General features: G+C 43.8%; 1 protein-coding gene across 1 annotated transcript; it reads right to left on the bottom strand.

The window, feature by feature from the left end:
• Positions 1–15,498: 15,498 nt before the first annotated feature.
• Positions 15,499–18,518, bottom strand: RPS13 (ribosomal protein S13). Its single transcript, XM_060157775.1, has 6 exons — positions 18,410–18,518; positions 18,217–18,265; positions 17,737–17,815; positions 16,631–16,800; positions 16,206–16,306; positions 15,499–15,578 (listed from the first exon to the last, which is right to left on the bottom strand). The coding sequence occupies exons 1-6, from the start codon at positions 18,430–18,432 to the stop codon at positions 15,545–15,547; spliced, it is 456 nt and encodes a 151-aa protein (XP_060013758.1). The 5' UTR covers positions 18,433–18,518; the 3' UTR covers positions 15,499–15,544.
• Between the last annotated feature and the right edge of the window lie 1,298 nt (positions 18,519–19,816).

Genomic DNA, 19,816 nt, shown 5'->3' with positions numbered 1-19,816 from the left:
ATTTAAGACACGGAAGTTTTGTGTGCTTTCTCCCCTTTTCTGATCATAGCATCTCTAGGAGGTGGGCAGAGCAAGAGTTTTTATCCCCATTTCTAAAGGAGGACACAGAGACCCACAGAGGGCAAGTGGGTCTCCTAAGATTGTGTGGCTAGTAATGTAACATAGCCTAGGCTCCAACACACCTCTCTATATCTGTCCAAGGCCCTTTCCAACCTAATTATCAGGACAAATCACCACCACCTGTAACAAAAGGCGATTTGTCCAGAGGATCTTCCCCTTGATTGGGGAAGGACTTTAGTTTATACTAGACAGTCCTGCTGAAGTACATGACACTAAGCCATCAACTTAAATGCAAAATAGTTCATGTTCAAAGATGAGCCAAAATATGATTAACTCAACGAAACATGTGCCCAAGAATTTTCAGCTTCCAAGAAACCAATAATGCATTATTCTCCAGTAAAAAGTCTGCTTTACTATCAAGGAGACAGTATGTAGGAGCATGAACGTTGGGGTCTAACAGATCTGCATTTGCCTCCGGGTGCTGCCCCTCACTAAGGTGTGTGAACCTGGGCATCCCACTTCTCTTATTATTGAATGTAATAACTGTCTATCGGCAGTAGGCACTGCAAAGTCCTTGAGCTTCCACAGAACATACATCATGGTCCCTCCCCTCAAGAATTCTCAGTATTTCGGAGAAGTGGGTCTTTAAATACCAGAAAACCAGAGCTGCTCTGAAGCTGCTGGGAGAGCACTGCAGGAGCCTGAAGATCCTGGTGCAGGAAAAAATTATACAGATTTATAGAGAAAGATAAAGCAAATGTGGCAAAAGCTTAACAACTGGTGAATCTAGGTATTCGGGTATTCATTGTATATTTTGCAACTTTTCTATAGGTTGGAAAATTTTCCAGATAAAAATTTGGCGGTGTAAGAGTTAAAAAAAAATTAAATATTAAAATATTTAGTAATAAACTAGTGAGAAATATGAAAGTTTATTATGAAGAAAACTCCTAAATATTACTGAGGTTTATAAAACATGACTTGAATAAATAGGAGAGACATGCCTTGGGTAGGAAGACTCTAAATTGGGGGTGGGGACAAGAATAAGAAGTATTATGGACTGAATTGTGTCTCTGTGCCCCAAAATTCATATATAGGAGCCCTAATCCCCAATGTGACTGTATTTGGAGATACGGCCTTTAAAGAAGTAATTAAGGTTAAATGAGGTCATAAGGGTGGGGCCCTAATCCGTTAGGACTGGTGTCCTTATGAGAAGAGGGAGACCAGAGCTCATTCTCTTTACACCCACAGAGGAAAGACATATGAAGACTCATCAAGAAGACAGCCGTCTGCAAGTAAGGAAGAGAGGCCTCACCAGAAACTAACCCTGTTTGCACTTGGATCTGGGACTTACAGCCTCCAGACTTTAGGAAATAAATTTCTGTTGTTTAAGCCACCCAAGCCTGTGGCACTTTGTTAAGGCAGCCCAAGCCCACTAAGACAAGAAGTAAAGTGCTTCACCCAGGGCCAAGGTCCCACAGTGAGGAAATACTGGAGCCTAGATTTGTACCCAGAGCTATCTGGGCCCTCTCTCCATGAGGTGATTGGGTGAGGCAGGTCAGTGCTTCTCAAATGTTAGTGGGTATCAAAATTGCCTGGGGTGGAAAATCAGGGATTTTTCCTTACCCTGATTCTAGGGGGTCTATGTGAAGCCCGAAATTCTGCATTTTAATACGCGATGTCCCCACCAGGTGATTCTGTTGAAGGTGGTCCCAGACCACATTTTGAGAAATGCTGCTCTAATCTGAGCCTGGAGGTTCAGAAAGATGCAGGAGGGAGCAGGTGACCCTCAAGGGACATGCATGTAATATTTCTACAAAGATATGCAGAAAATATTGTTAGCCTCTGAGAAGAAGGCTTATGGGTCTGATATGAGAGTGAGACTTACTTTAAAATTCTTGTTTTGTTTCATATTTTTTAACCTTAAGCATGTGTTCTTTTTCAGTCAAAAAACTAACTTGAGGGACTTCCCTGGTGGCACAGTGGTTGAGAAACCGCCTGCCAATGCAGGGGACATGGGTTCGATCCCTGGTCTGGGAAGATCCCACATGCTGCAGAGCAACTAAGCCTGTGTGCCACAACTACTGAGCCTGCGCTCTAGAGCCCGCAAGCCACAACTACTGAGCCCACATGCCACAACTACTGAAGCCCACGCTCCTAGAGCCCGTGCTCTGCAACAAGAGAAGCCACCACAATGAGAAGCCTGTACACCGCCAACAAAGAGTAGCCGCCCCTGCTTGCTGCAACTAGAGAAGGCCCGCGTGCAGTACAGAAGACCCATCACAGCTAAAAATAAAAAATAAAAAAACAATGGGCTTCCCTGGTGGTGCAGTGGTTGAGAATCCGCCTGCCAATGCAGCGGACATGGGTTCGAGCCCTGGTCCGGGAAGATCCCACATGCCGCAGAGCGACTAAGTCCATGCACCACAACTACTGAGCCTGTGCTCTAGAGCCCGCGAGCAACAACTACAGAGCCCGTGCGCCACAGCTACTGAAGCCCACGCACCTGGAGACCGTGCTCTGCAACAAGAGAAGCCACCACGATAAGCCCACGCACCGCAACGAGGAGTGGCCCCCGCTCACCGCAACTAGAGAAAGCTCGCGCACAGCAACGAAGACCCAACGCAGCCAAAAATAAATAAATAAAATAAATTAATTTTTAAAACCCCCAAAAAACTAACTTGAAAAAAGAGATCATGAATTTAAAGAGCTTATTATTAGGGTACTGCCCAACATATAGTAGGTGCTCAATAAGTAAAAATTCCTTTCTTTTTTGTCTTCCACTCAAAACATTTGCTGTTCCTTCACTTCCCTCCCTTGTCCCTTCCAACAGTATCTCCATTTGTGCATTTGATCAATATATATTAATTTAATGCATATTATATGCCAGACATGGGTCTAAGAGTATAGGTGGTTGCATAAAACAGACACAGTCCCTCCCTGCCTGAAAGGAGTGTCTAGTCCCCATCCTCACCTCTGGCAATCTTTTTTTTTTTTTTTTTTTTTTTTTTGCGGTACGCGGGCCTCTCACTGTTGTGGCCTCTCCCATTGCGGAGCACAGGCTCCAGATGCGCAGGCTCAGCGGCCATGGCTCACGGGCCCAGCCACTCCGCGGCATGTGGGATCTTCCCGGACCGGGGCACGAACCCATGTTCCTTGCATAGGCAGGCGGACTCTCAACCACTGCGCCACCAGGGAAGCCCACCTCTGGCAATTTTGACTTCTTAACTCCTGCCTACCTAGCTCTATGCAGGCCATCCCTCCACACAAGCCTAAAGTAGCTTTCCCACTCTCTTCCTTCAGAATCTGACCTAAATTCTTCTCCATGGAGCCTCTGGACCCCCAGTGACATTCTCAGCAGAGGGACTCACTGGAGCCTAGGGCCAGCTTCCTGCTGCCCTCTGGTGGGGCTCCCTGGGGCTCACAGTCCCTCTAAATTTCTCGGACCCAGGGCTGGTTTCCACAGCACCCATGCATGGCCTCTGCGTGTGGCCTCTGGTCTCTCACAGCTTGGAGGCTCAGGGTCAGCCTTCCTACCCCGAGCATGAGTGATCCAGGTAACAAGGCCTTTTCTGCCCTAGCTTCAAAAGTCCTAAAGTCACTTTTTTTGAATTCTAATATTGATAAGCAAGTCACAGGCCTGGCAGATTGATAGGGAGGACGATTAGACCCCACCTCTTGAGTGGAGAACAAAAAGAGTTTGGTATAGACAATCTCCCACACCCAGGGTGGATCCAGGCACCCCACTTACTGCCCAGCACAGGACAGTGGGCCTGAGCAGAGCCCAGCTAGAAATGGGGTGGAGGTAAGATGGGAGAGAAGGTGGACTCATCTCGCCTCAGACAATTTCTCTTGACCATGGCTTCAGGTTCTACTCCTCCCCGAAGATGCTACATCTCCTGCCTAGAGCTTTTTTCTCTGAGCTTCAGACCAGTATGTCCAACTGCCTGTCTGCTTTCCCTTTCTGTGCCTTGGTGTCTTTCGGAAAATGGAGATGCTGATGCTCTCTACTCATAGAGTGACTATCAGAATTAAATGAGATAATACTGATAATGCCCTTAGTGTAATGTCTCGCACGTGTAAGTGCTCAGTGTTACTATTATTTGACCTAATTGGATATCTTATAGACAGTTCAAACTCAACATCTCCAAAACTGAACTCATAATGTACAGCCCACACCTGCCCCACTCCACCCAGTGTTCCGTCTTCATGAATGACTGCCACCCCTGCTTCTGCCCGTGCCAGAGACTGGCATTCATCTTTCATACCTCTTTCACTCCCCACATCCAACCCAACGCCAAGTCTTAACAGGTTTATGGTCTAGATGTTTCTCTAACTTCTCCACTCTTCTCCACCTCTACCCTGACACCTTAGTCCGAGCTGCAGTCATTTCTCCTTTGGACTCTGGCCTCTCTGGTCTCCCAAATTCACTAGGTCCAGTTCATCTTCCACCCACCCTCATCCATTCTTCACCCAGTGGGCAGCCAGAATATTTAAAAAATGTAAAGCTGATCATGTCACTCGCCTTAATTAAAACCCTATTGCTCTAAAGAAAAGACCGTCCCTTTCAAAGGCCTACAAAGTCCTGTGGGTCTGGCCCCTGCCTCCCTCCCCCACTCACTGGGCTCCCTCTGCCATAAGGCCTTTGTATGGGCCATTTCCTGTGCCTGGAATGCCCACTGCATTTCCCCACTTCACTCCCCCTTACGTCAGACAACAGCTCAAGAGTCACATCCTCAGGGAAGCCTTCTCTACCCACCTTGGTGAGATTCCCCCACCAGACCACCCGACCACCCACAGGCTCTTGTAGCACCAGACCCATCTCCTTTGTAGAACTTGTTACCATTGGCATCTGCATTTGTATGGTGATCGTTTAATTAGCATCTCTCCCCTCCAAAACCCTGTAGGCTCCATGAGGGCAGGGACCGTGTCTAGTTTTGCTCACTATTGTATCTCAAAGCCTAAAATAGCAGCTGACACACAGTCCAATAAACATTTGTTGATTGGATGGATGGATGGATGAGAGAGGGGAGGAGAAGGGCCAGGGCTGTTGTAATAAGCACCTAGAAAATGTTGCTGAATGAAGAAATAAATGGGCAGAGCCCAGGAAATGACTCACAGCCAATTTTCCATCCTTCAGGCACGCCAGAAAGAATGTTATAAGAAAAAGTGATTTAGTCAGGACTGGAAACACATCCTCCCTGCCCCAGGGCCTCTCTTCTGGAGGTGCTGGAGACTTGAATAGTTTCACCTGCTTCCAGACCTTAGCATGGCATTGCCCGGGCGGGGCGGGGGGGAGGTGGCTTCCAGTCTATCTGGTCCAATCTCCTTCTTTGCTAGTAAGGATCAGCCAGGCAGTGAGACTTGCCAAAGTTCACACAGCACCTCTGGGGGCCAGTGCAGGGATGGAGAAAACAGGGCTCAGGCACCGACAGCCTGGGTTCCATTCTGGCTGTGCTATTCACAGATGCCCTGTCCCAGGCTCTTTGCCCAGTGGTAGGAGGGGACCTAAGTCTTATCACCTGAATGGCTAACTGACCACACCCCCAAATCCCAGTTCAGCTTCCTCGGTGACCCTCCTGCCATGCATTCTGGGTGGCATCCCACACCCACCCAAATGACTACTTGACTTTCCTTTCCAGCCCTACCCAATCTTTATCTTGCTTTCAAAGGTCAGAGACCTATCCTGGTCAGACAGTAATCCTTCCACAATATAGAGTGTGTCACACCCCAAGCTGCTTTGAAAAAATAGGAAGAAATAAGACTTTGTTTCTAAAATCTAGTGTCCAGTCTCTGTGGCCTCATATTGGTCATGTGACCTTGGGCAAGGGATTTTACTTCCAGTTTACAAGAGGAAGCTGAGGCAAAGAGAAGTTTAATAATTTCTGTGGTACAGGGTTGCTGTAAAGGTCCAGTGAGATTACGGAGGCAAAACTGTTTGTGATCCATAAGTTCCTGATCCTGAGTTAGAGGTGGTTAGAGCTCGGGGTGACTTGCATGAGTAATAGCACTTTAGTTACTTTAGTGTAGGGCTTTACAGTTACAAAAGGCAATCAGGCCCTTCGAATCTTTGTGAATTTGTTAATAGATAACTGTTCCGAGTAGGCTCTCAAGTAATGTGCCAGACCCTCTAGGAAATGTATGTGTCCAATGATGAGATTTCAGACACTGCAGTAAGTTAGCTGGAGAGATTTAGGGCAAGTGGGGGTGGGGGGGTGTCTCATGACCCTCAGAGGGTAGGGTACCAAATCAGTCTTCCATGAAGACCAGTCTGGCCCCAATCTTTGAGCCAAAAGCCATGCTGGTGAGGTGTGAGGGCCAGTGCTGATGGCCCATGCTGAGAGACTCCCAGATCAGTCAAAAGCCCCTTCCCTGGACTAGAAGAGTGGATGGTGGCAGAGCAGAACCCCCAGTGACACAGGACCATCCCATACCTCCAGCACTAGATTGTCTCTGTCCCAAGTCCCCGTTGCATTCCAGGCCCAGTACCATGGCACCCCCACAGAGGCACCACAAAGGCAACCCAGTACCTCCAACCTCCAGCCTGTTGGTCAGTGCCTGAGTGGAGAAGAGCACAGCCTCAAAGCAGCCCTTCCCCCCTTGGATCCCCCAGCCCGGCTCGTCCTCACGCACACTGACTGCCAGAAGCAGAGACAGTGCCCTCACAGATAGCATGCTTTGTGCTTTTCCAAGTTCTTCCTCCTCTTCCATCTCCTCCCCCCTCACCACGGCCCTGTGAAGTAGAGCTCCATGTGAGACCCAGCAAGACACATGGGGAACTGCTACCCAGCAGTAAAAACCATACTCCTTTTGAGTGATGAGCTTCCCATCCCTGGAGGAGTTCAAGCAGAAACTGAACAGCCACCTGTAATGATCCCAACCCAAAGGAAACAGTAGGTCCTGTGGACTCTACTGTTGTGATCTCCCATCTGCTCCTGTCTCTCCAGGTCCTGTCTGTGACCACCCAAGCTCTATGAGCAACCTGCCACTCTCCTGCCCTCCTGGCCTTACAGCAAATAGCTCTATGTCTCCTACAGAATAGTCTAGCAGCTTGGCCTGGACCTGGGCCCTCTGAGAACTGATCTAACTTCTTTCCTAGGCTTTTCAGTGCCTACCACTGTGTTCATCAGCCAAACTAGAATATTCACTGGACCCTCACACTGCACACGCTCCTACCTCATACTCTGCGCGTGCTGTTCCCTCTGCAGAGGAGGTCCTTTTCCTGGAGTGCATCCCTCCCCTTTTCCAGAATGCCCTTCAAAATACAGCTCATCTGCCATCTCCTCTGTGAAGCCCTCCCGAATTCTCTGTGATTTTTCCATACCACTTTATCTGCACCTCTCTTCTGAAGTTAACTTCAACCTTGTGAGATTAATGACTAATGTGCCCTACCTCACACTAGTCTAAAACTCTTTTTTAAGGTGCAGGATCAGGTGTGGGTCATCTTATTAACATCTGGCATAGCACATGCATGTTGCATGAATTAGTGATGAATCTAGACCCTAAATTGCTGTTCACTGCTGTCTAGAATGCTTGTCACGAAAGTGCTCAATAAATATTTGTGGAGTGAATGAATTGCGTTTATAACTCTAGACCCTATAGAGACTTTTAAAATGAATTATGTTGGGCATACAAAAAGACAGAATATAACAAAACCCCTTGTACCTATCACCTAGCTTATGAAATAAAACCTGCCAGACACAGTTGAAACTCTCCGTGTAGCCCTGCCCAATCTTGCCCACCTCCTTCCCCCTGGAGGAATCACCATCTTGATTTGGAGATTTATCATTCCCAAGCTGCTGCTACACGTCACAGCAACAGGTTAACAGTGTATGAAGCAGTTTGGCTGCAGGTGAGACTGGGAGCTGGGAACAGCACTAGCTTAGACCTGAAAGACAACTCTTATCCTTAGCTTAAGAGAACTCTAATTTCTATTCATAGGTAAGAAAACGAGAGGGAGAGAATTCCCTGGCGGTCAGTGATTAGGACTCCGTGCTTTCACTGCAGAGGTTGTGGGTTCACTCCCCGGTCAGGGAATTAAGATCCCGCAAGCTTTGTGGCGTGGCCAAAAAGAAAAGAAAATAAGAGAGAAATAATAGTAAAAACTGCTTATACTGAGACTTCTGAAGATTTAAAATTTTGATTTCTCTAATGGATATATTGTCATATATTAGGCATTAGCTAAAATATTACTCAATTTTTTAGCTGGTTTGTCCAGAACACGGGTCTTTATTATTTGCACTTCTCTTAAAAAAAAAAAAAAAAGAACAAAACCTGAGAAAATGGATAAGAGGCATCAGTTGTAGTGACAGGAACACCAGGCATCTGAATGGCCTTATTTTGAGTTACCTTTTCTAAGCCTCAATTTCCCCATCTTTAAAATGGGGGTAATTTTCTCACATAAATGAATTTATGCCAAACCTCCTTCCAAAAAATCTAGAATCAACTTTTTGGGCAGTTGTGAAAATCAAAGAAATAACAAATGTGAGAGTACTTTTAAATTATAAGAAGCTGCTGGTATAGGGTACTGTTAGCTTCAGCAACCACACACACACACACACACACACACACACACACACACACACACACACACACACGCACGCACGCACACACACACACGCACACACGCACACGCACACACGCACCTCGCCCCCTAGTGGTAGAAAGAGTAATTGCATCTGGATACAATTCCATATTGTCTATATACTATACTGTATAGCGAGCATCCCAATTCAGATCCTTACAAGGATTACTGGACATTTGAGGAAAGCTTTTAACATAAAAGACAAACAAACAAAAAAGGATCTCAAAGAAAATATACAATGTAGAGGCAGAAAAAGTTTATCTGTGAAAGAACAGGTTTCTATGAAAAGCAAGTTCAGGGAACAAAGATGAGCTCTGAGCAGTGATGAGCTGGATGTGGCTCATAAGGGCTAACAATACCCAACTGTTACTTTCTGAGGAATTCTGAAAGCTAGTTAAGCACAGGGCATTACTCAAAATTAAATTATATAAACTCAAAGGTAAATAAATTATTTTTAAAACAATTTAAGAAATAAAGCTCATCACTTCTAATTATTTTACATCATTTTATCATCTATAGTCTTGAAGTCATTTATGTTTACTGTTTCTGTATAGGCAAAATACTATGTAGTTGGTCTACTGCCAAGTATCTCTTCCCAGCTCCATCCCACTGGTAGCTTGAAATTGGCCATCATGGGATTTTTTACATCACAGAATAGGTAAACACTACAAATCAGTGCCCAACCCCCCCCCCCAGAGATTTAAACATTCACCTACATATACTTAAATATTATATATATATATACACACACACGCCATCCAGCATACATATAACATTTACCAATATACCACTGGCTCTGGGAAATTAAAAATATAAAGGTAGAAATGGAAAAACTTAGTAAGACTGGAAGATAAAGTGGAAACCTCTCAGAAGGAAAAGCAATGGACAATAGTTGGTAAAAGATGAAAAAAAATAGAGGATCAGTCCAGAAATCTAATGTGCAAATAATGAGTTCCAGAAAAAGAACACAGAAAATAGTGTGGAAGAAATATTAAAGGAGTAATTCCAGAAAATTTCCCAGAACTGCAAGACAATTTTGAAACTGAAATAGCTCACTGAGTACCTTGCAGAACAAATGAAAAAAGATAAAACCAAGGCATTATTGCAAATCTCAGAACACTAAGCAACAGAGACAATCCTAAAAGCATCAGGTCAAGAAAAGAAGGAAAAAAAAACCCAAAAGAAAAAAAAAAAGGTTATAAACAAAGGAGTGGGATACAGAATGACACCTGACTTCTCAACAACAGTTTTTGTTCGTTGTTAGTTTAAAACAGTAAGCAGTGCTAAAACTCTTTAGGAAAAATTATTTCCAATCTAGAGTCTACTCCCAGTCAAATTCTATCACTCAACAATGAGAGCTGAAAAGACTTTTTCCAAGATCTCAAGTTTTTTCATCTCTGGTGTGCATTCATTTAACCAACATTTGAGAACCTACTATGTGCCAGACACTATTCTAAATTCTAGGGATACAGCAGTGAACAAACAGGTCCTTGCTCTATGGGGCTTTCTTATAATCTGAAAATATCAACACAGCATGTCAGGTAGTAATCAGTACTCTGAAGAACAGCTGGGCTAGGGGGATGGAGTGCTGGGTGGGAGGGAGCTGTTTCATACAGGGCCTCTGCTTGAGGTTACAGTTGAACAGAGACCTCAATGAAGGAGCAAGCCATGCAGATGTCTAGGGTAAGAACTTTCCAGGCAGAGGAATGAACAAGGGCAATGGCCCAGGGAGGAGTGTTTGTGAAACCAGGCTGGTGTGACTGGGAAGGGTGGCAGGAGATGAACGCAGAGGCCACACCACAGGGGCCCTTTGTGTTGGATACTTCCCTTTTGTCCCCCCACACCCACTTGCCACCCTGTTCTGCCGCCTGGGAAGCTGATGTTTATGGCCCATGTCAACAAGCTCCCTTGACCTCTGGCTTCCTATGAGATTTGGCCAATGGGAGGCACCTGCAAGAATCAGAGGGCAGGAGTCGTCTTTACCCAGACGACCTTCAGCAGCTTGGAGTTCCCCTGTGCCCTTCAGGTTGGGGGTGGGTGTCCCTAATGCCTCTCCAGGGTTGCCAGCTCCAGGAAACCAGACAGCATGCCTTGTGGCTTCCCTAAACCCCACTGGCACCTCTGTAAAGAGTTCCTTTAGTACACACTCTCCCAATTCCTCAATTTGAGTGTGACATCCAACTGTTTTCCTGCCAGGATCCTAATACTCCTTTGTAAGGCAAGATAAGGATTTTATTCTTAAGGAGATGGAAACCACTGGAGGTTTTTAAGCATGCGGGACACCACGTGACTTAGATTTTAAAAGACCACTCTAGATGGATGCAGTAAACTTTGGTGGGGAGTAACAGGTGGTAAAGAATAGTTAGGAGGAGGCTTTTACAATAGTAAGGGTAAGAGAAGGTGACTCAGACTAGGGTGTTTGTAGTAGAGGTGATAAGTGATCAAATGTGGGGATACATTGTTAAGATCAAGCCAAGAGGATGTGGTGACCAAGTGGATATATGGGTGTAAGAGAAAAAAAGGCAAGGCTGATTCAGGTTTTTGGTCCAAGGATGAAATCAAGTTGCCATTTATTAAGACGTAAATATCTTCGGAGAGAGCAGGTTTGGGCTGCAAAAGTCAAGAGTTCAGTTTGGGAATAAATAAAGTCCACATACGTATTAGAGATCCAAGTGGGGATGTTGAATTGGTGGTTGCATATCTAAGACTGGAGTGCAGAGAAGGTCTGCGCTGGAGATAGGAATTTTAGTGTACTTAACATCAAAGAGAGCATTTCAAGCTAGAAACTCGATGAAATTACCTCGGAGTTGGTATAAACAGGGAAGAAATGAGGTTCAAGGATTGAGCTCTTTCTTCAGGAGCTACCAGAGGATGTTTCACCAAAAGGAAGGCGTAAACCAAGAAAGAGGAAGATATATGATATGGAAATCGGGACTCTGACACTGGTGGCAGAAAGAATCCCATATTGATGGCAAAAGGAGACCCCAGAACTATAGGTCTGAAGAGTAATTTACCTGAGTTGGAGCTAGCGGGTGAGTGCCCTGGGAGGGATATCACCAAAAAATGAGAACAAAAGTAAACTTGATTGAACATATTGAGATTTAAACTATGGTTCAACAATTGGGGATGAATTAGAGATAGGAACACAAAACACTAAGCAGATGGAAAAACAATTACTAACAATTTCTGTAAATATATGTATTTATAGGAAATGTTAAGTACAGAATTATACATATTATATATAAACATTATATGAAAATTCCAGATGAAGAGGTATAAACTAAAAATCAAGAAATCATAGTAGGGAGTTCCCTGGTGGCCTAGTGGTTAGGATTCCGGGTTTTCACTACCATGGCCTGGTTCAATCCCTGGTCAGGGAACTGAGATCCCGCAAACCACACAGCACTGCCACAAAAAAAAAAAAAAAAAAATCACAGTATAAGAATGGTGCTTAGAGCAATTCCATATACATCCAAAAGAACTGAAAACAAGTACACGCACATAAACGTTCATAACAGCACTATTCAAAACAGCCAAAAGGTGGAAGCAATCCAAATATCCATCAACTGATGATTGCATAAATTATGGTATATACATACAGTGGGATATTATTCAGCCATAAAAATGAATAACATAGATAAATGCTACGATGTGAACGAGCTCCCAAAACATCATGCCAAGTGAAAACCAGACATTAAAGGCCAGCCGTACGTAGTATGATTCCATTTATATGAAATATCCAGAATAGGTAAACCCTTAGGAACAGAAAGCAGATTGGTGGTTGCCAGGGGCTGGGGGGAGGGGACAATGAGGCTTTATGAGTACAGTGTTTTATTTTGGGGTGATGAAAATGTTTTGGAACTAGATAAGGATGGTGGTTGCACAATGTACTAGATGCCACCGAATTGTTCACTTTTAAATGATGAGTTTTATGTAAATTTCACCTCAAATTTTTAAAAAAAAATGTTATTTAGAAATAAGAAGGCATATTACATGTCAAAAAAACAGCTGAGTTGCAAGTGGTTGCCCTAGACTTTAGGCTGCAAAACGTAAGGGACTGTTTTTAGTTATAAGCCTCATAAAATAATCACGACTTTTAAAAACCAGATATATGCATAACTTCCAGTTAAAAAATAATAAGATGAACACCTGTCACTTGAAGAAAAGATGATTTTTAAATGAAAAGAACAGTTGCTGAAGGAAACCTTCAGATACTACGAGCACACATATGGGTAGATCTGAACAAATTACATGCATATGCTGCTTCCAACTCCATCAAAATAGATGTTACAAAGAAAAAGCATACGGGAACTTTTATTTGAAAAGAAAGAATAAATGTCTAAGTCTGGAAGACAGATGGAGACAGACCATACTACATTTAACAAAAGGGAGAAGCAGAAAAAATTTTTAAAAATTTAAACAGACTAATCCATTTAAAAAAGAAAAAGATGATTAGGGAAAAACATCAGGGACAGTATCAATAAAGTTCTTAAAACTTCTATAGCAAAAATACCATAAACAAGATCAAAAGACAGAATAAACTGGGGAAAATATTTGTAACACATGATAAAGCATTAATAACAATGTCCCAAAAGAGAAACAGAGCATAAATAGGCAATTCACAAAAAGTAAACATAAGATACTCATTACTAATCAAAGAGGTAAAGCAGAATATCAGTCTCTTTTAACAAAGATTTATAAACAAAAACAATTTTCAAAGGATGTAAAGAAATGACATTCTCATACACCTTTTGAGTACTTATCAGTACACATCTAAAAGGCAGTTTGGGGACTTCCCTGGCGGTCCAGTGGTTACGACTCCGTGCTCCCAATGCAGGGGGCATGGGTTCAATCCTTGGTTGGGAAACTAAGATCCTGCATAAGACTTTAGCAGTCCCAAGCCCTGAAAAAAATGAGTGGAAAACACACACACACACCCCACACCCCTTGCCCGTGTGTAATCCAAAATAAAATGTTATTTTTAAAAAAGGCAATTTTACAAAATATAAAATATACACACTGAGAGATCCCATTTCTGGGAATTTATCTCAAGATAACTACAAGGCAAATTAGAGTACAGTCCACGGAATACTAAGTTCCCACAACCTGTAACAAGTAAAGATTATGGGATGATATATGCAGTATATCATCATCATATAGGCAGCATATAATGCCCATGTGCAAAAAGTGTTGGCAATTATATAAACAGTGATCTGGAGAGACTTAAGGTTTTCTCTGAAATGTTTAACTACTGCCACATATTAAGAACATCATGTGATCCTCACAGTAATTTAGAGATTCTTGAGATTTGACCCCCAAACCACACGGCCTTTAAGTAGCAGGGCTGTTTCTGAAAGCCAAGTTTGAACCCTCTGCCTAAAGGACTGCAGATGGTTTTTACATTAATATATTATTTTTTAAGGTATTAAAAACCCTCCCAATATGTAGTCCGATTTAGTATTTGCAGTAATTCTGTTGGCTTGATGGCAAAATTATAAATAGGTAAATACTTCTCCTAATTAAAAGAAACCTAGAGTTGTTTGGAAACATCAAATATTCCATGTAATATTGACTAGCTTTTGGTCCAGAATCATCAATACCCAACATCTGCCTAGCTTACCTGGGGTTTGCAAAGATCTTGCTGTTACCTTGTTTTACTTGTTCATCATTCTTGGAGATGTTTGCCTTATTACAGTAAATTTATTTCTTGGTTTATGACAGTTACCCACTTTTAAGACCTGAACATAAAAGCACAGGGATTAGAAACTTACATCTAACACTATGTAAGAACTGGGTAAAATTTCCACACCTGTTTCCCATATTTGTGAGCCCATTAGGATGTGGGGCTGAGTCAGTTTCTACACCCAGCAGGGCACAGAGAGCTGCATACCCAGCAGAGCTGGGGAGGCAAATATACGCCGTGTCCTGAAGAACAAGGGAAGTGAAGGAGGTGTCTGTGCCCCCAGAGCCCATCATCCCACAGGGACATCAATGCTACTTACGATACTGGTCTCTTGAAAACAAGGGACTTTGCCTGAGAGTGTGATTTCGACCACAAATTTGATTACTGCTTAGGGAAAGCTTAAGTAAAAAGAATAAACATTTATTCAAGTGATAAACACTTAGAAAAAAGGTGGTACATACACATGGCTTGCTTGAATTTTCTGAATTCTGAAGGAGTAAACCAGCCAGACATGCAGCTTCTCATTTACTGGTTTTACAGCCTTGAATACCTCACTCCAGCTTTTCAAGACTTGCCTCTTTCAAACAGGGTTACCCATGTACCTCATTAGGTTTTAAGAATTAATTAAATGAATATTCTGACAACACCCAGCTAAGTAAATTTTGTCCTAACCCATCCAAAAGTTGCAAGGCTCAGGGAGCTAAGCTCATCTCATAGTTTTTCCTGTTCCCTGAAGCCCTTCTTCCTCATCTTTAAGCCTCACCCACAGGACTAGGATCAAATATTTCTTCCTAAGTCCCTCCATACTAAAGATGCCCTCCCCTCCAGACGCTTTCAAGTGTATTTCTGATATTTCAATGTAGATAACATCACAGATCTACCTCAAATACATCAAATGTATCAAAATTACTTAGAAACATTTTTGCCATGACATCAAAACAGTAAGTCACCACCTCCTAGTCTCTTCCAATACCTACCCACTTTGTACACAGAAATCACCATGAAGTTATAAACTGCTCAACTAGTTTGAGCAGTGAAGGGATGTAACGGATAGATGCTATCTCATTGCTCCCTGTGGAATCACCCAGTTCTAATTCTGCTAACACACGTCCACGTCAAAAAAGATAAACACACAAACCACTGAATTTTTTTAGGGAAAGAAATACAAAACATGTTTCTAGTTAAACAATGATTTTATTGCTTGAGTACAACATACAATTTTATGCAACCAGGGCAGAGGCTGTGGATGACTCGCTGAAAAGGAAAAAAGTGGGGGGGGGATGAGAAGAGCTAGATTAATAAAAGTCCTCCATATTCATTCCAAGAATCTCCAAAAACTATGAGAGCTATTTCCTAACAGCTATAATAAACCCCAAATATATAAATGCACCAAACAGCTCAGTTCCTGAATCAGTTCATTATGATCAAGCATAATATGAAGATGATCACTTAGACATCCAAAGAAGAACTGACCAACCTAAGGAAAAACCTTTCTGGTGGAAACTCCGAATGTCTGGAAATTAGTCATTATAGTGAGCAATCTATGCAAAAATTAAGACAACATAAGCACCTGGGAGCAGAGGTAAGAACTGAAACTTTATCCACAATCTAAAAGCGATTCAAAGGGCTTGCTTGTGTTCTAAATCAGTGGTCTACAGAATTATGGCCCTTTGTCTTTGTAAAAAGTTTCAATGGAACACAGCCATGTCTACCTGTTTATGTATTGTCTACGGCTGGTTTCTTGCTATAATCAGAGTTGAAAGAGTAGTTGACCATAGAGCCACAGTCCAAAACATTTACTGTCAGGCCTTTTACTATAATTATTACTATTTAATATCTGGCCAACTCCTGTTCTTGTTAACAAAAGGAGTCAATACTTACTATTTCCAATTGGGGGGGAGGACTCGTTTGGTCTTGTAATATCGAGCCAATCGGTGAATACGGCTCTCAATCAGAATCAGACGGAATTTGGCATCTTTATCCTAAAAATAAAAATTGACAGAATTCAGGAAAACCACTCAAAACTAAACACTATTTTAACAGTAGAATATATAGACACCACGTACTTTAATGAGAAGTTACCCAGTGTCCCTTAACAGAACCACAGGCTAGGGTTCATGTGGCTAGATTAAGTCCTTAAGGGAATTTAGGGAGCCAAAGCTCCCCCTGCAAATCTCTCCCGGTGGAACTTTTATTTCAAAGCAAACAGTGTGATTTGTTTGTGCCCTAACCCACCTTGGATAATTCAAATCACACGCATTATATTTTACTGAAATGAATTAGTACAAGTAGTCCTCTTCTCTTACCTTTCTGTTTCTCTCAAGATGCTTTCGCACAGCAACAGCTTTCTTAATTAAATGATAGAGATCCTCAGGAAGATCAGGAGCAAGTCCTTTGGACTTAAGAATTCTCAAGATTTTATTGCCTGTCACAAAACGTACTTGTGCAACACCGTGTGAGTCTCTCAGGATTACACCTGAAAAGGGAATAATATAAATTCCCAACCAAACATACAAATTGAAGCATGTGACGTCAAGGCTCTGAGATCAAGTCACTTTCCAAGTTTCCCATCTGTAAAACAAGGCTTACTTTTATACATCAGACACCGACATTAGACTGCATGCAAAGCTCAGACAGCCAAGGAAGGTTTACCCAACACTAAGGAAAACCCTTCAGGTGGAAACTGAGAATGTTGTAAGACCATCATCATAGTCAGCTGGAATCAAGGAGATTCTTCAAAACAGCACCGTCTGACTACTTGACAGTCTATTTATTATGTATCTCCTATTGTGTGCAATACCTCCACTAGTCTGTAAACTCCAGAAGACTAAGTTGCCCTTTTTTTGATTACTTTATTCTCAGGATCCAGAATCACACAGCAGGCAAACATTCACTGAATGAAGCCATTTGCACAAAGTCCCACACAGCTGAGGTTCAAACCACATCTAACTGTGAGAAAGTGATGAGCACTCTGAGTAGCCAATCCCAATTCCTCCATTAACACCTGTGTGATTTGGGGCGTGTTACACAGCTGCAATGTGCCTCAGTTTCCTCAGTGTGCCTCAGAGCCTCAACTTAACATGAAGAAAACTAGTATTTATTTGAAAGTATGGCTGTCAGAATTAAACAACGTCAGCATATGTAAAGTGCTTAGAACCATACACCTAGGAGAGTGCCTAGCCCAAAGAAAATACTCATTAAATTTTGGAGCACATTTTACTCACTTTACCGCCTTCCAAGTAAGAACCTGAGAGTTCAGCAAATGAAGACTAGGCCTCGGTCATCATCAACAGTAAAGCAAGGAAAACGAGCAAAAGATTTTCAAGCCACGTGTGAGACGTTTGCCCCGAGTCTTCTTCAGCAGGTTACACGAGGGCAAGCGGAAGGCGCTGCATTAAACAAAAACACTCACCTATTTGCGAGGGAGTCAGGCCCTTCTTGGCCAATTTGTAGATCTGCTCCTTCACGTCGTCAGACGTCAGCTTCAGCCACTGTTTATGGTAAAGAAAGCGGCTTTAAGACGAAAAACCAGACATGGAACCGAAACACAGCGGCCCCCTCCACCTTCAAAACCGCGCTCCTGGGCTTCCCTGGTGTCGCAGTGGTTGGGAGTCCGCCTGCCGGTGCAGGGGACACGGGTTCGTGCCCAGGTCCGGGAGGATTCCACATACCGCGGAGCGGCTAGGCCCGTAAGCCATGGCCGCTGAGCCTGCGGTTCCGGAGCCTGTGCTCCGCAACGGGAGAGACCGCAGCAGTGAGAGGCCCGCGTACCGCCAAAAAAAAAACAAACCGCGCTCCTCATGCACACGTGGTTCCCATCCCCGCGCCGCTTCCCCCAAGCAACGAATGGCACCCCCTCCCGGCCTCTCCCCGGTCCCCGCGCGCTACTTACAGTGGGGACGCTGCGGCGGTAGGGTAGAGCCGACTGGGACAGGCCCTTCCTGGGGAGAGAAGCAGTCTCGGGGTGAGGAAATCCCTGCCACAGCAGCCGAGAACCTAATCCCCTCGACCCGCTGCCCACAGTCTCTCTTTCCCCCCAATTCCCGGGCCCAGCCCTAGCAACCCGTTCACAAACCCGAGCTTACCCGGGAGCATGCATACGGCCCATGATGGCGACGGTGCGGTACCGAAAAGGAGGGAGAGGGTGGGAGCGCCGTAGGAAGCCACCCTACACGCCGGAAGTGACCTCACACGTCCTCGCTTCCTCGCCGGCAGGAGACGGAGCTGCGCTGCGTGTTTCCCGGCGACCGCGTGACTACATATCCCGAAAAGCACTTCAACGTGGACTACACATCCCGGCATGCATCGGTGTTTGAGGCGGTGCTAGACCAGAGAAGGGGAAAAAGAGTCCGCCTCCAGCCTGGGCCGTGGGCTAGTTAGAAGTGCTGCTTGCGCCGAGGTTGTTCAGGTTCGGATGCCGGACTGGGAGTGCGAATGGAACAGATACGGCTGCAGAGGTTGGTAGACTTGGTCCCCGCTCTTAAAGAAGGCCGTTATCTGCGCCCCCGCCGCCCAGCGAATTTGGGCGTCAGAAGTTCAGCCCTACACAATTGTTCATCCACTCACCAGTGCCAGGCCTTGCTTTGGCACTGGATACCTCAGTCTGTCCCTGCCCTTAAAACATTCACATGGGGGAATTCCCTGGTGGTCCAGTGGTTAGGACACCACCCCCTCACTGCCAAGGGCCTGGGTTTGGTACCTGGTCGTGGAACTAAGATCTCACAAGCTGCGCTGCGGAGCCAGAAAATACATACATAAAAAAATTCGCAGGTACAATACCATGGTGATAAGTGCTACATTGGAAGTAATGGTAGTGGCTGCCGCCTAGCCAAGAGTAACATTTCTTATTTCTAATCCTAATCTTTCAGGAGAGGGGTCACTGACTACAGAGAAGTCAGATCCTGGCCTCTGTCATCTCAATGAGGCCCTCCCTGAGGAAAACCATTCCGTTTAAAGTAGTTCTTTTCCCTCCCAACACAGTATCCTATTGATTATCCTCATAACATATAGTCTGTCATTTTCCTTTATTTATTTATTTTTAAAATCCCATACTCCTTCCCTCTGCCTTCGCTATTGGTAACCATGTTTGTTTTCATGTCTGTGAGTGTTTCTGTTTTGTAAATAAGTTCATTTGTACTATTTTTTAGATTCCACATAAAAGTGATACCATGTAATATTTGTCTTTCTGTCTGACTTAGTATGATAATCTCTGGGTCCATCCATGTTGCTGAAATGGCATTATTTCATTCTTTTTTATGGCTAACATTCGATTGCATATATAGATATATATATAGATATAAAAACATCTTTATCCATTCATCTGTTGATGGACACTTAGGTTGCTTCCATGTCTTGGCTACTGTAAATAGTGCCACTATGAACATTAGGATGCGTGTATCTTTTAAAATTAGAGCTTTTGTCTTTTCCGGATATATGCCCAGGAGTGGGATTGCTGATCATATGGTAACTCTATTTTTAATTTTTTAAGGAAC

This window comes from Lagenorhynchus albirostris, chromosome 9 (genome assembly GCF_949774975.1).
Source record: "Lagenorhynchus albirostris chromosome 9, mLagAlb1.1, whole genome shotgun sequence".
Classification (NCBI taxonomy): domain Eukaryota; kingdom Metazoa; phylum Chordata; class Mammalia; order Artiodactyla; family Delphinidae; genus Lagenorhynchus; species Lagenorhynchus albirostris.
Note: the sequence above shows the minus strand (reverse complement) of the source record. Positions and strands in the feature narration are given on the sequence as shown.